This window comes from Pinus tabuliformis, chromosome 1_1 (assembly GCF_031772625.1).
Source record: "Pinus tabuliformis cultivar Carrire ecotype Pingquan chromosome 1_1, CPIR1, whole genome shotgun sequence".
Lineage (NCBI taxonomy): Eukaryota > Viridiplantae > Streptophyta > Pinopsida > Pinales > Pinaceae > Pinus > Pinus tabuliformis.
The window spans coordinates 779109608-779126907 of record NC_142297.1 but is presented as its reverse complement, the minus strand read 5'-3'; the positions used below and the strand labels follow the sequence as shown (position 1 = coordinate 779126907).

Sequence of the window (17300 nt, the reverse complement as noted above, 5' to 3'; positions counted from 1 at the left end):
ATATGCCATGATTATTGTCACTTGTGAACGTTTATCCCACCCATTTCCACCATTCTTCATCATGACTTTTATTATAATTTATCATTTAAATCCATTTTATTAATTATTTATGCTCTCATGAATAAATATTATTTATTCTCCTTTATTTCTAATAAATTGATTATTATGCATTATTTTACCAATGATAGTGTTAATAAGTTGGTTGTAACCTTATTTACCATTTTTAGCCTCCAAAGTAACTTCCAGATTGAAGATTTGATTTTTAAATCAGCCAACTCAGAAATTCGCTGGTTTAAGGAGTGACAGTTTTGCGGTTAGGATTCTGAGCAAATGAAGACGAATTTGGAAAATCCGGAACATGGGTTTTGTCCAGAACGGACCCAATTATCTTCTCAAAGAACAGATTGCCCAAATTCGGCTTGTACAGGGAGAAACGCAGGGTTCTTTGAGCACGATTTTCTGAGATTTGTTGTTGCAGCCGCCCTCCAAATCTTAGCTGCAAACCTAAATCCGCCTTGTTCTTGTTGATCAATGGATTAGAATCAACCTAAATTTGTAAGAGAAATCATGATTGTAATTATCCATGCTCTGATCTTATTTATTTAAATGAAACCCAAGATCAGAGACGAGGAGGGAGAACGATTGTATTTTGTAATTATAAGTTTTCAGAACAACTGGGACCATGGAGTCTCGGTGAGATCTGCTCTTGTATACTTTTGTTAATGCAATCAATATAAAGGAATTGGTGTTCACTTCGTTGCTGCATCTGAAGTAAGTTACGGCGGTGCCATTGGAAGCTACGGGCCCGGCTCCAACGGACACTTGCTGTTGTTGTATCATACGGTGATTTGTGTGGTTTGTTTCTTATAATCTGATATATTTACATGTTGTTCCATACTTGTTCATCCGTAGTTTTCCTGTTGTAAATCTCTGTAACAAGTTTACATCATACTTTCAGGATTAATCGCATAGTGTTGTTCTAAGCTGTTTACTTCAGTTATAGAATTCATAAGTAGAATGTTCCAGCTACAGATGATTGGAGTAATGGACTACTGGTGATTATCTCAGATAATATATATATGATTGACGTTTCCTATTTATAATGATTTGCTGTTTCATTTGATCAAGTTGCCTACTTGTATAAACAATTGTTCTTTCTTTGTATATAAGTTGATGTCAAGAATTGAGAGTGTCGAACTCGCGAGATTTAGTTCTTTTGATTGATGTTTCATTTACTGCTGTCTATTTCCTTTTGTTATTTCATTTCTACTTGCTGCCATTCCATTTCCTTGCATTTATTGCTTTGGTGTGAGAGGAGGATCAAGGCTGTCGTGAGACACAGCAGGTGCTATTATGCTCCCAGAACCATGATCCATACTCTAATTCCTTTTCCTTCATCAATTTCTAGAGGACTGAGTCATTGCTACCATATCCTCGATTGATGGTTGTTTGAATGAATGATTTAGTTTCTTGCTGTTCCAATTAGATTTCTTTTTCAAGCGTTCATCTATTTTTGGGTTTTAAGCACTATATTGCAAAACATTACTCTTGAGTAAATAACCGCCTCAGACAGAGTACACTCTTGAAATAAAAAGTCGTCCCTGGGTTGATAATTAATGTGAGGTAATTAGGAGTTCACAAGACACCTTTTTATCGCTCCACAACTCTCGCGTAGTAACTTCATATAGGTTTCGAGGAAAGTTGTCAGCATAGAGGGGTCCATCTCCGACTCCAGTTTATCCTTGCTTCCTGAAGTGGAGGCCTCAACGAACTCCAAATTGAACTCGGCCTCTTTTGCCGGGGCTTTGTGAACCCATGTATTGTCTTCCAATTGTTTCCTTTTGTCATCTCTCATCGTGATTCCACTTCAGAGCACTATATTTACATTCGGATCTTCCTCGTGTGGCTCAGAACTCATCATTTGCAGGTTCTAAGTCGGGGGAGGCGGTAGCACTCCTTTGTCATGTATCCTGGCTATTATCGTAGGACAATCTTTTGTTTCATGATCAAACAATGTGCAATACTTGCACGACAGGCGCGTTGGATTAGTGCAATCACGGGCATAGTGTCCTAGCCCTCTGCAATTGTAGCAAATCAATTATCTGAAATCCTGTCCGTGCCATCCCTGCATTCTAGTCAAAGGGTTGCATTTCGACCTGAACCCTGTAGGTGGGAGTTCTATCCATCATCAATTCATAGCTCCTGCAGGTGTTCTCATCATGTCCCACTGATCTTCAAAAGTTGAAGAACAACTCTTTTGGAGTTTGTGTATACTTTTGTAACAGGTGGCAGTTATCCGTGGCATGTTTTCTGACTATTTGACAGATAGCGCACCACAAAGCAGGCACCGCACTAGGTCTTGCTTGAGTTTCCAGCCTTAAAGGCATCGGTCCTCCTCCTGCAAGGTAATTTTTAAAGACTGGGCAGTGGTCTTTATCATGACCCTAGCTCTTGCATTTCACGCACCATACTTCTTCGCGTACCTCTAGTTGAGCTGTCCTATCCTGCTTCAAGATTTGCATCTCAAGGCACAGATTCTTTAGCTCCGCATGGATCTGTTGAACTCCTAGATTAGGATCTTGCATTGGAGTCTCATGTATTCTCATGGCAATCTCCAAGGCCTCTGCTTGAGTTGTTATCTTCTACTGTGACAACACACTCCTTAAGTGTGGTAGTAGCGAAGCCACAAACCAATCAGGATGCTGTCCATCTGTCAAATTCATGTTGGCTTCCCAGATCGTACATTTCAGCCTCTGATCTAGTTCCCAAGGCATTTCACCTGGTAGCATCATGATCTATTTGAATCCCACAATCGACTGTGCTTCGGATTTAGGCCTGCTAAATTCCCTATTTAGTGCTACTTGGATGTCTGCTACTCTAGCATTCAGGTTATCGTTGGATTACTTAATATACCAGGTTAGCGTGCGATCTTGCAAAGCACTAACCAATGTTGCCTTCTTTATGTTATCATCTGTAACACCTTGAGCTTCCCATACAACCCTCACAACGAACCAGAATTGGTTTGGGTCCTCATTTCCCAAACCTTTGAACAAAGGCAAATTCACTGTGTTTTCCATATTGAATCGTTGTGGTGGTGGAGGTGGTACGGGTAAAGTTGGAGGTGATGGCGGTGAAGATGGAGGTAGTGTGGGCAGAGGTGGTATTCGCAGAAATCCTTGTCTTATCAATTGAATATCACTTCACGGAGAGACCTTAGCTATCCCCTCTTCATCCCTTCGCGGTGGTGAAATCAAGGGGTTATACTCTAGACCCTTATTTCCTTCATTTCTGTAATTTTTTCCGCTTCGTGTAGTCCCAAACATCAAGGTAGCTGCATAACCCGTTTTTCGCACAACAACATTTTAATCCAAGTATTCAGAGAGTTTACGTACTTACCTCTTGGTCCTTTGAAAAATCATCGCTCTGCCTCGCTATAGCTGACTGAGGTGTCAACCGCGAACTCAATAACAAATCCTCCTATAATGCGATCGAGCCAGTGATCGACAACGCGCGTGATCTTATCCTCTAATGCTTCCAACCTTCGCACTAGATCTGGGTTCCACACAATAGGACCGTCAAGTTTCCACCTTCCTTGGCTATTTGCTAGCTTCGCGATCAGCTCTTATAGCTCAGTAGGGAAAGAGGCAAAAAAGATTTCGTGGATCTTCGTATACAGGTATTGGTCCAACCACTATTCTTTTGACAGTCGCGGGTTTCTGTTCTCCTGCGACACGAACTCGTGAATCCTTCTGTCCTACCAGCCTTTGATTTCTTTCTTAGTTGGATTCCAGTGATACGACATCACACATCTCTCATGCAGATTCTGGTCCCAACAACGGAACCATTTTTTGGCTTGTGGGGGCCTGACCCAGGTTCAGCATTAGTTAGCTAAACAAATCCCTACACTACTGGCCCTTTCGGCATCAGCCCGCAGAGCGCAGACTAAAATCTCACCCGAAACAGTATGGGGGGATGTTGGAACCAAGTTTCCGCACCCTTGAGATGGATGTGATGTCGGTTTATTCCAACTATACCTGCCTTCGCGCAAGTATCTTATCCCTCTACTCTGCCCTTCAGTGCCTTCACGAAATGTTACAATCGGCTTTCACACAGCCCTAACCAGGGGTTGATATGCTTTCGCGCTGCTAGGGCAACGAAATGTGATATTTCCCAAACTACACTAAGTATCTTACTTGATTTATTAACAGATCTTAGTTGGCTTCGCGTAAACAGATGCTCTTACTTGCATTCACTTAACCAATACATTTACATACATTCGCGCATCATATAAGCATTATAAGTTAAATTTATACCCAATATAATAGATGCATAAATAGAAAATAAAGATGCAGAAATTATAGAATACTTCTATTTATTGATAATTCCATATGATTACAGACTCGACTCGCCTTGCGCACTCAGCTGCAGGGGTTTGCGCACTCAGCTGCGGACTTCTAAGCCTCTACGCACTTAGTTGCAGAGCCTCTACCTACGCTACGACCCAAAACTTAGACTTCTACTTCAGATCTATCTCTCATATATCTTCAATCATTGATTCCTTCGTGTCTTTTAACTACTTAGAGCTTCGCTCTATTTATACAATCACATGGTCCGTTGACCATGGGTAGATCTTTTACAACCGACATTACATTATCAAAATAAGGGTGGACAACCCTGTGACTCTTTAACATCTACGCACTCTGCGACCACAAAATGCGGAGTCTTTACATTTGGATTACAAAATTGGACCAAAATCTGAGCTTTAAGCCCCAAAACTGCCCTTGGGGGATCCCGCGCCCAATAGGAACCTCAATGCATATTGTAGCGAAAACATCTTGTGCTCTAGAGCAAAGCACTCGAGCAAGTTAAAGTGTGGTGGAAGTACTTTGGGTCCGATGAAGCTACATGGGAGATGGCAGATCATATGCGGGTTATGTATCCTTCATTGTTTTTCGGTGAAGGCAAATGAGTCTTGGCATTTGTGCATATTTATGTATGGTTTCTATTGTAAATTCTGCAATGAGCTATGTTATAAAGCTCCAGTAAGCGGTACGGTTGTCATGTTATCATGTTTTACATGATGGTTTTGCTTTTGAGCAGGATGTTATTATAAATACTGCAATGAGCTGGGTTATAAAGCTCCATAGGTAGTATTTTTTTTCTCTTTAGTGGTTTTTTTGGGTGTAGGTATGGTTTAACACCGAGGATGGTGTTCCCCTAAGGGGGAGGGGTCTGTAACAACCCCGGGTTAAAAGTTCATGTAATAAAAGTTAATAAAGGTAAAATAAGACCACCGACAATGGACACTTATTCCAAGCTAAATGTTGGGAAAAATATCCTAGTGGGCATCACTTGTGGTGTTCTATGACTAAAGGGAAATTAGCAAAGACAATGGCTAAGCTTTTGGAAAGTAAAAAAAAAAAGTATTTTTGGCATATTATTTATGAAAATAATGGAAACTATAAGAAAAGGAAGGTGAAAAGTGAAAGGTTGCATGTGAGGAAGAAAATTAAGGAAAGAAAATTGAAGAGAATAGAGGCCCCATTAATAAAAGGCTTTTGAGGATCAGTTAATGCCTTTTATTAGTTTAGTGTTAGTTTTGTCTCAAAGAGCAGAAAGAAAGTAAGCAAGCAAGGAAAGGAAAGGAAAGGAAAAGCAAGGAAGGACAAGGAAAGGAAAGGAAGGAAAGGATCAAGCAACTTTAATGGGAATACTTGCAGGTAACAGATTGCATGTGTGATTTCGTAGCTGGTTTTGACATGCATGGTATGTGGATGTTGGTATTTGGTTCTTTTGTTGTCATTGGCATGGATTTTGTCGGGTTTTAATAGTGGATTTTAGCCTAGCATTTCCATTTTCGGGTAGCCATGGTGTGATGGGATTCTTTATCGGTTTGAGATTTGGATTCTCAGATTGTCTCAGAATCCGGGGTGAGGTGGTCTCAGGAAAATTCCCAAAGGCGTAGGAATCCCTTGACCGCTAATGGAAGGATATATGGTAAATCCTGAGGGTGGAGTCAAGAAAATTCCTCAAGGATGGTAAAGAAATTATGAGGCATCCAAGCTCGGTTTGATTTTTGATCTCGACAACAGTATGGAGAGGGTGGAGGTGGTTAAACCTATGGATTCCCTTGGTTGTCTATGGATTGGTTTATCCCATGAGTTCCCACATTCATGCTTGGAATATGGCACGGGGGTGATTGGTTGAAAGAAAGATCTGGTTCAGTCAATCTATGGTTGGGTGGAACGTGGAAGTCCTGAACCCAGTTGGTGTTTGCCTATGGTTAATAAGAGCTAAGTTTCTCTTACTTTTGGTAACGAAATGTATTGGTTATTATGTGGCTTTAATGGTTTTTCTCTTATGGTTATTTATCTGGTTATATGTTGGTTATAAGCATGGTTTTATGACAAATATCATTAGTGGCTCTATTTATGTTTTTACTTATAACTGAATAAATAATGAATGCAAGACCTAATTGGTGTTAAGACAGCTAATGGGAGAAGGTAGAGACCTTTGTTGTTAAACCTCAGATAAGTTTTCAGTACCTTATGTTCAAACTTGCATTCATGACTTGTAGGTTGCATACCTACCAAGTGTTTGACAGAATGTCAGTCTCGGTTGGGGATGGTCAGTGTAAGTCCTGGTTCCAATTTTGGTTTACAAGCATTGTCTTCATGTCTTTTATGAGTTCTGGAAGTTTCATAGCTTTCTAGGTAGAGGCTAAGCATTAGCCCTGGAAAATAACCTTAATTATCGTAGTCGCTGGCACAACACTAGTAGAAAAAGGCCACAGTCACAATGATGCAGGCCTATGGGAGCGACTGGGAACCCATAGTTGCATGGAGGCCTTGGAAAGGGAGTGACTAGGAACCCATAGTCACATGGAGGCCTTGGCAAGGGAGCGACTAGGGCTCTAAGTTAGGGAAAAGGTGAGTTGTCTCAGGGATTGGACACCTGGAGGGGTTGGGTTACTCCTGGGGGTCTTGTGGACCCCGGGGGAAGTTAGTAAGGTCTAGTTGTGTCGACTAAATTTCCTTGAGGTCATATAAGAGGTTGAGTCATATCATATTAGCCCCTCATCTCATGTTTACCCCAAGTAAGCTAGTGAAAGTGGGTAGATGTGAGAGGAGGCATGTTACATCATGATTCATGTCTAGTTGCACCACTTACTAGGTTTTCACAACTAGAATTATTTTTATCTTTGCTATTTTATTTATTTCTTTACAATATCCTACCCTACCTAAAGAAAGAAATTATTTTGTTAAGTGTATGAATATTTGCAATGAATCCATATCCATAATAAGATAATAGATATGTTTGTATTCAAGTTTGAAAAATGTGATTTTACATATACCAGTAAATGTGATACTAGCTACTTTGATTGAGCTTATGTCAAGAAATGTTGAAGAAGAGAGTGATGTTTCGACCTGATATTTATCTTGAACCAAATTTCAATGTAGTCATGATTCCATGTATTTTCTTTTTCATTGGAATCACTTTGTATGCCTTCCTTTTTCATGCCATGCAGATCCTCTAATATTTTCTGATTATTTTCTTGAATGCATGAAGGATCTAATGATAGGCATAGTATAAATTCCTTGATTTTGGGTTCTAATATTTTCTCTCCATCAAATGTCATCCATGGTCCTCTCATCTACTCTGGATCTTCTTATAGATGTTGTTCATGAACCTTTTTTTTCCATTCTATTACTTCTTGGAGTGCAAGTATGCTCCTGATGGTGGTTAAGATTTGTTCCTCCCGAGATGTAGAGATGTTTCCAGTTGTTGCTAGGATTTGAGATATTTCTTTGAGTAACAATCTTATTTACTCAATGGATTCTTGAACATGCCTGAATTTATAATTGATAATCCCTATTTAACACATGGACTAGTACATGGGGGATATTACAGCACCCAAAATTTATTGATATTCATGCATCCTATTTATCATGATTTACTTATACAACTTAATTGTATTCCTAAATGAGAAACCAAATCCTATGTGCACTTCCTTGACAATGGCACCAAAAATGTTGGTCAATTTAATTGTACTAGAATTTTGTTACAATTAAATCATCAGTATGAGTTGGTAAACTTGTGAAGTGTAATGCACAATATATGCTAGGTCTAGTTTCTAACTTAATCTATCGAAATTTGAAATGAAAGCAGAGTTCTAATATAAAATAATCGCAATTTAAAGAATTTAACATAGTCATGATTCTAATTGTTTTCAAATCCTCTTATTATGTAAATAATTTCAATGTTACAATCACAAAATCAATTAATCATATAATTTATAGTTTAATTGTTCACTTTTGTAATTAAAGATGAACAAAACTTTATTCTATTAGAAGTTTTGTATTAGTAGCCTCCACTAGGTTGACACACCACACCAAACTGCAAGCAAATGAAATTGAAAACACACATTAAATAAGCTACACTTAACAATAAGTAGACACATTAACTAAGCATAAAATCAAACTAACTATAATTAAAAAAAACTAAGAGAAGAAGAGTAATGCATCCCTTACATAGGGGGGCCTCCTCACTCGATGAAGCATTGCTAAAGAGTATACATAACTGAAGTTAACCCAATACACATGCATTTGAAAAGAGAAAATTATTTTTTGATATTAATCAAAGGAATAAATAGAAATATTCTACATTTAATTCATAATCATATGCTTAACACTTAATCTATCCTCTTCCTTCTGATAGTTCCAACCTCCTGCAAATGATTGATATCCTCTCATATTTATACATATAACTCATCCTTCATAAAAGGAAAGAGATTACAACAATATAGAACCAGTCCCTAAATAAGTGGATCTAAAACCAACTTAACTTAGATGTAGGATAATAGAGATCATGTGAATATCTTATGAATATTATGTGGAGATCAGATGTAGATCATGTGGAGATCATAAGAAGGTCAAATGACATCAAACCTCTTAAATTCCAAGTTCCCAAAGTCGTACACAAGGCTTGTTGGTCAAACAATGAAGTGCATATTTCAGCGAACAATTTTAATAAATCCCCGTGGAAACCTTATCCAAACATCCCATATGTTGCACTTGTTGAGGATTCTACTTGAAATTCACCTAAATAGCCATATTATGCACAAAAGCCATTTTCTACTTTTTCTAGATTGATATTCATCAAATTTTAAATGATGTTTCAAAATTGACTCTCCAAATGTCTGTTACAAGAACTTTCTATAGGCACACCAAAATTTTTAGAAGTTAGGAAAAGACAAAAACCATTACGAGTAACCATCAAATGATGAAAATTAGCCATATTAATGTTCATATGTCTTATGAAGTTTGCATGGGATGAGAATGGACAAATATATGGTAATGAAGGTAATGATGAATGAGGAATAAAGGGAAATTTATAAATGAGGAATAAAGGGAAATTTATAAAATATTAGGTAAAATGACCTTTGAAATCATGTAAGAACAGGGGCCCAACATCTCCCTCACACCAGATATTTTGCATATCCTCATGCAAACAAGAGAGGTAGTTAATAACCACAAAATTAAAGTAAATTGATCCATGTATCCTCATTTATTTGGATTTAGGTATTTTGATCAATATCTTATTATATAAATCTAATAAGTTAGCTTTCTTATGCCATTTCTTCGGAAACCTAAATGACTTATGAGATGACATTTTTTTATTGTCTTTGTATAGCTAAAAAGCGTTGTGGTACTATTTATGAGCCCACAATGCAAAGAAGTTTGCATAGTATGGGAAACACACAATAGAGGAAGTGTTCTTGTAAGTTTTAAACATTTACAATAAGCAATAAAAACCCATAACCAGGAAAACCAACAAAATGTTTAGAGTATCACCTTTATGTTTCTTCATCATTTACAATACAATATATATGATTTTATAACATCCAAAATCTTTAATCCAGTGCCCCATATTACATTAAACCTTAATTCCTTAATGAGAATTAGAAAACCATGGGATAAAAAAACACAAAAAATATGGCTTAAACATACCAATAATTTTTTCTTGGGTCCTATGCCCTAGAACCCCCAAACAAAGAGGTCCAAGTTTCCCTTCCTATCTCCCATATCAACGTACATCACATGGGATTAGTCGCTCAAATAATATAACACATACCCAATAGTTCTAAGTAAATGTGCAGTTCCCTACCATTACCAAATAAAGGGGTTGAAGCCAAGTGATTCAACAAGTAACTTGGAAGTTTAGGAACTCAAATAAGGCCAAACCTATGACCAAGGATCATGATAAAGGGTACAAAGGCAAAAGGGACCTTGTCAAAAAGTATTAGACATCAAGTGGTTAGGCCTTGGTCATGCTCCTAAGGTAAAAAGGATGACTCAAAATGAAAAGATACTAACACAAATGATTTGTCACAAGGAAGAGTGAAAGGAAGGAGTATATTGTCATCCATAAGAAGATCATATATGGTCAATGTATTATAAATACTCCCTACACCCACATATAAAAGTGTGCAGGCATAAAGAGTGTAAAGTGAAAAATTCATAGAGTACACCATACTTAATAGTGTCATCTTAGGAACAATGTAAGTAATAACTCCCTATCCATGCTTAAGTTCACCACCTGTATATTCAATTAAATGAAGTAATATGAAGCCAAACCATTAAGTATACAACTCATTGTTGTCATGACCACACATCCAATGAATAATCATAGCGCATGATGAGAAGTATTATGAAATTATTGTCCAATGTCCTTTTGTAAGGTGTCTAATTCCTTCTCTAATTCACAATTTTGAATGTGAAAAGAAAAATAGACATAAAGTTGCATTAACAAAGGTATACTTTTTATTAAAAAGTGATGAATATCTTTATCTAAATAATCATGTATTTCTTTCTTCATTAATGGAGGAAGAATATTTAAAATGATAAATAATAGTTTCTTAGAGTTCATTACCACAATGTCTCTAATTAGAAGAAATGCTCATCTCATCTTACTTTAATAGTATATATTTAATTAATAAAAAAATATTATATTTTTAAAAAATATAATAACTAGAATTTTTCATTTTATTCATTAGAATATTCTAAATATCTAATTTTCAAATTACTTATTTTTCATATAAAAATTTGAAATCTTTTTCAAATAATTTGATTCTCATCACTTTTTTTAATAATATCTCACTTAATTTTTATTAATATTCAAAAAACAAAATTCTTTGTCAACCAAAAATCAATATCCAAAAATAACAATATATTATTTATGGTTAACTTTGCCAACCAAAAATCAATATCCAAAATAACAGTATATTATTTATGGTTAACTTTGTCAACCAAAAATCAATATCCAGAAATAACAGTTGCCCCAAAATACAAGCTAATAACAAGCACATTAAATCGATCACTAACAAAACATACATACTACCGAACTAGAGAACAAACATAAAATAAAATAAAAAGTCAGAAAACATAATAGCCGAACACAGAAATCATTCGTCAACACTATTATACATATCACTCATATTGTAAAATTCACCTTTAAAGGCTATAAACTTGAAAATCCAACAATATTATTCATACCTAAATTTTTTTTAAGCACTATAAACTAGAAAATATAATTTTATATTTTCATAGTGTAGTGGGGAGAATCTTATATTTTCATAGTGCAGTGGAAACAATCCTATCGCGTCTCATTTAAAGGAGACCACGTTTAATTTGTGAGCTTCAATATTTTAATTTAGAAGACCACCGCTTTATTTCAATGTAATTGCTTCTCATTTATTTATTTTTATTTAAATTTCATAAATATATAACACAACTAAGATACCTTTCATATTTAATAGTTTAGCAACCACTTCATGTGATTAAGTCTGCGCTTTTTAATTAAATTTCATAAATATATAACACAACTAAGATACCTTTCATATTTAATAGTTTAGCAACCACTTCATGTGATTAAGTCTCTGCGCAAAATTATGCGGCAGGACACCCTCCTGCAAAGCTGCCATCTCCTTCTCCACCTCCTCCTCCTGGGGGTTGTAAGTGTCAGTTGGGATGAATAAACGCGTGGTATTCCCGAAATGTGGCACCTCCCCCATTTCTATATTACAACACCCTCGCAGGTCTACCTCCCTAGGTTCTGCCAACCCACTAAGCCCTTCTACTTTTCCCAACACACCGCAACCCCTCAAAATCAGATACTTTACTGTTGCTGGCAATGAACCGACCTTCACCAAATCATTACAACACATGATGCTGAGTTTATGAAGGTTGATGCACACACCTTCAGGAAAGGATACCTCTCTTACTTCTGTGCAGTACAACTCTAACCACCTGAGCCGAATCAGGCCTTTCTCCGTTGCTCTTCGCTTTCTCTTTCTCCTCGGGGCAGACTCCTCCTTAAATGGCAGTTCCCGCAGCGGACAATCACGTACTCTTAAAGTTTCCAGATTGTTCATCTCCATGAGATCTGGTAACTCTTGTATTCCACATTTTGATATCTCCAACCTAGTCAACTGAGTCAACAGTGCAAATGAATCGGGCAGGCGTTTCAATTCGTGGCATCCATGGAGCAGCAGTACCTTCAAACTCAATAGGCATCCGAACGAAGGTGGCAGCTCTTTCAACAAAGGACTTCCTAAGAACAGATATTTCAAATTGCTTAGGCATGCAGTCTGTGCATTAATGGTCAACTCTTTTAAGTGTGTAGCCAAGAGATTCAACACTTTCAAGGACTTCTGATGTTCCACTTGGGCGGGCAATGTTGCCATTTGGACACATCCTGATAAGTCTAACAATTGAAGCGTGGTGATGTTTCCAGGTAGTGCAATCGAACACGTGCTACAATGACTCAAATCCAGATATCTCAGCTGCCATAGATTCCCCAACGAATTCGGAAGCTTCTTCAAACTTTTGCATCCAGACAGATCAATGCCTCGGAGATTTGTTAACTCCCCCAACGATTTCGGAAGCTTCTTCAAACTTTCGCAACCGGACAGACCTACTCCTTTGAGATTTGTTAAATTCCCAAATAAATTATTTGGAAGCATCTTCAAACTTCTACATGCTGCCAGATCGATGGATACAAGATTTGTTAAATGCCGAAAGGAATCTGGAAGTACCTCCAAACTTTCGCACTTGTCCACTCTGATTTCTTGGAGATTTGTTAAATCCCCCAAGGAATTTGGAAGTTTTTTCAAACTCTTGCAATTGGATAGATTAATATGTTGGAGATTTGTTAAACACCCCAAGGATTTTGGAAGACGCTTCAATCTGTCGGAGTCAGACAGCTGGAGGTGTTGAAGATTTGTTAAACCTGTGAAGGAATCTGGAAGGTTCTTCAATCTTTTGCAGCCAGTGAGTTCAATGCGTAAAAGATTTGTCAAACACCCAAAAGATTCTGGAAGTACCTCCAAACCTTCGCAGTTCTTGAGGGTGATTCTTTGGAGATTTGTTAAATCCCCCAAGGAATTTGGAAGCCGCTTCAATCTGCCGCAGCTTGACAGGCTGATTTGTTGGAGATTTGTTAAACTCCCCAAGGATCTTGGAAGACGCTTCAATCTGCCGCAGCTTGACAGCCTGATTTCTTGGAGATTTGTTAAATCGCCCATGGAATTTGGAAGACGCTTCAAACTGTCCAAGCCAGACAGGTTGAGCTTTTGAAGATTTGTTAAACCTGTGAAGGACTCTGGAAGCTTCGTCAATCTTTTGCAGCCAGTGAGTTCAATGCGTAAAAGATTTGTCAAACACCCAAAAGATTCTGGAAGTACCTCCAAACCTTCGCAGTTCTTGAGGGTGATTTCTTGGAGATTTCTTAAATCTCCCAAGGAATTTGGAAGCCGCTTCAATCTGCCGCAGCCTGACAGCCTGATTTGTTGGAGATTTGTTAAACTCCCCAAGGATCTTGGAAGACGCTTCAATCTGCCGCAGCTTGACAGCCTGATTTCTTGGAGATTTGTTAAATCGCCCATGGAATTTGGAAGACGCTTCAAACTGTCCAAGCCAGACAGGTTGAGCTTTTGAAGATTTGTTAAACCTGTGAAGGACTCTGGAAGCTTCGTCAATCTTTTGCAGCCAGTGAGTTCAATGCGTAAAAGATTTGTCAAACACCCAAAAGATTCTGGAAGTACCTCCAAACCTTCGCAGTTGTTGAGGGTGATTCCTTGGAGATTTGTTAAATCCCCCAAGGAGTTTGGAAGCCGCTTCAATCTGTTGCAGCCCGACAGATAGAGGTCTTGGAGATTTGCCAGATTCGCAAACGAATTTGGAAGAAGCTCCAAACTCCCGCACCGGTCGAGGGATATTCGTTGGAGATTTGTTAGATCTCCCAAGGATTTTGGAAGCCGCTTCAAACTGTGGCAGCCATACAGCTGGATGACTTGGAGATTTGTTAAATCCGTGAAGGAATTTGGAAGCTTCTCCATCCTTTCGCAGCCAGAGAGAACGATGCTTTGGAGATTTGTTAAATTTCCAAATTCCTTCGGAAGAATCCTGAAGCGCCCATGTAGCTCTAGATATTTCAAGGAGCGGAGATGAAAGAATTCTTCTGGTAACGTTGGTAACGTTGATAGATCTGCTGCGGGCTCTGGAAGACGAATTACATAATTAAAATTCCTGAAGACAATCTTTTCGAGGTGTGTCAGCTTCCCTATTGACTTTGGAAACTCTAAAAGTGGAGCATCAACATACAACTCCCGCAACTGTAGAGGTGCCTGCAATGTTGGACGTTTTAATCATAACATGAGAAAACAGAAGATACACAATTACTCTCATCTACTATTGCTGTATGTTCATCTACATTTACTCACCTGAGAATCACGACGCCATAATTTTTTCAGTTTCGGCCCACTCACTTCTAAAACTTTTAAGTGGTCCATTGGAATCCAGGTAGGCAGCGAAGAGCAGGGACAGTTATTCCAGCGGAGCCATACGAGATTTGGTGACCGCACCCTTCTTATTATGCCTTCCACAAATTCCCCTTCACTTTCAAGAAGTTGCAATGTTCTCATTTTGATCGCCGGCTCACTTGAAACTTTGTTCAGCGGTATCTCTGATTTTGTGCGTAATAATGCCTCCTCTTTTGTTATTCCTCCGAATCCCCACTGGGTAGGCATCCTAATTCCACGTACATCTGGTATTACCTGTTCGTTCGTTAAAAGACAGTATTAAGACATAGTACCTGGCATAATTATTATTTATTTATTTGCATAAAAAGAACTTGAAAATTGCGGACATGGGTATGAAGTCTTAGATGATTAATGACTTACAGATGATAATGACTGCTCCTCGAACAGATCATGGACCTCCTCAACCGAACGCCAAAGACGACGGGGCATTGATACTTCCTCAGCAATATTTCTTCCCATGTCGCGCACATGATCATGCATTCTCATCCTCTTCACTTTTACATCTACATACGATGACATGATGTACTGAGTCTCCTCCTTTACCTCTACCTCTACAAGACATCTGTCTTCTAGAGTTTGAAGCCCCGCCAATCCGCCCCATATTGTTACCCACTTATCCCTCTCTTCTCCTATGCCAAAACAAGCAATATCTAAAAATATTTGCTGTTCCTTTTGATTCAATGAATTATAACTAATTTTAAGGCTTGCCAGGATCTTATCAGGCAATCTATGAAGTTCCTTCAATTTTTCTTCCCAATAAGGCTGATCTTGCCCACATAAAAGAGCACCAAAAACTTTTAGCGATAAAGGCAAACCGTCGCAGCTTTTTACAAACCTGTCGACAAGGTTTTCAAACCCTGGTCGTGGATGTGGCTGAAAGAAGGCATAGGAGCAGAAAAGCTCTTGGGAATGTGATTTATTGAGGCCCTTTAGGTGATAAATTGATGACTTTCCTATTCCTGCACTTCGAAGGACATGCTTGTCACGGGACGTGACCAAAATCAAGCTCTTGGAATGAAGGACGCCCTTAATTGGCAAAAATGCATCCAATTGATCGGCATCATCTACATCGTCTATTACTATGAGAGCCTGACAAGATGAGAGACATGTTTGAAGTATTCCTATACCTTCTTCCCAATTATCAATTCCCCTACTTATACCTTTCAAGTCTTTAATGAGCTGAGACTGCAGGGAAGGTAGCGACGCCCTAGACGCTTTTTCTCTGACATCAGCTAGAAAGGAGGAGCAGCCATAACCTGATCTCTTAGAGTTGAAGAATTCCTTGGCTAGCGTCGTTTTGCCAACTCCACCCACACCTGCAATCGCCACTACCTTAGACTCCATCGGTTGCTGCTCCTGCTGGGATGATACAGTCTTTTCAAAATCTTCAATTTTTTCTGGCAAACCAGTTGCATATTTGGCCACATGTAACGCTGGTTTTGGAACCTTTGTCAATACCCTTTCCACGACCTTATCCAAGAGATCAGCCTCGTCCCTGAATATGGCATATTCAGAGGGTAAAATTACAAACAGTAACCTGCCTAATTTGTCATGTGGCTATCAATCCATGAAAGAAAAACGAAGACAGGAATTGTAAGAGTGTCGAAGATACTTACCCATTACACGCCTCCAATTCAAAGCCGCTTATATATGCAACCTGAGAAAGAGCCTCTCTCCAACCTTGAATTCTTAGGGAGTCGTATCGCCCCTTTTCTTCATGTTTGAGCAGGGCTTGAGCGTACGGTCCATCTTGAGCTGCGTCCGCCCACCGGAGATCGGAAGGTTTAATATTGTAAAATACAGGTAGAATGGTAGCCCCGCGCTTCTCTGAGTCTACCATGAGCCGAAGCTCATCCAAACACCATTTCGAATTCGCATAGTTTTCTGAGAAAATGGCAATCTGGACAGAGGCCACTTGAATAGCCTCCTCGATTTGAGAAATAATTCTTTTTCCAGCCTTTAACTCTGGCCGGTCAAGAAACACTCGCAATCCATGGGAAGTAAGGCGCCGGTAGAGATGTGCGGCGAAGGTTTTCTTGACATCGCAGCCGCGGTGATTTATAAATATATGGAAGTAGTTGGGCGCGGATGAATTAGATGCAGAAGTAGAGGCGGTTGTGTTGTGTGCCATTGGAAGAAGAAGAAGAATAGAGGTAAGTAATGATAATAAGCAACCAGATGATGCGCAGGCAGATCGATAGGAAGTTTGAAGCAGGAGGAATAGTAACAATGAAGCAGATGATGCGCAGGCAGGCAGAGCGATGGGAAGTTTGAAGCACCAAAGTCTTTGAGATGGTAGAAAACAAAAGCAAGGGGTAGGTGTGGCTTTGGATCTTCTCGGACACACCGTGACCTGGAAACCACTAGTCCGTAATTTGCGCGTTGAACAGTGTTATGATGTGTCGGGCCGCGTTGTTGA

At 38.7% G+C, this 17300-nt stretch overlaps 1 protein-coding gene across 1 annotated transcript; it reads right to left on the bottom strand.

Moving 5' to 3' along the window:
- Positions 1-11902: 11902 nt before the first annotated feature.
- On the bottom strand, positions 11903-17012 carry LOC149216313 (uncharacterized). Its single transcript, XM_089389906.1, has 4 exons — positions 16498-17012; positions 15242-16376; positions 14783-15115; positions 11903-14686 (listed from the first exon to the last, which is right to left on the bottom strand). Exons 1-4 carry the CDS (start codon positions 17010-17012, stop codon positions 11903-11905), a joined length of 4767 nt encoding a protein of 1588 aa, XP_089246032.1.
- Between the last annotated feature and the right edge of the window lie 288 nt (positions 17013-17300).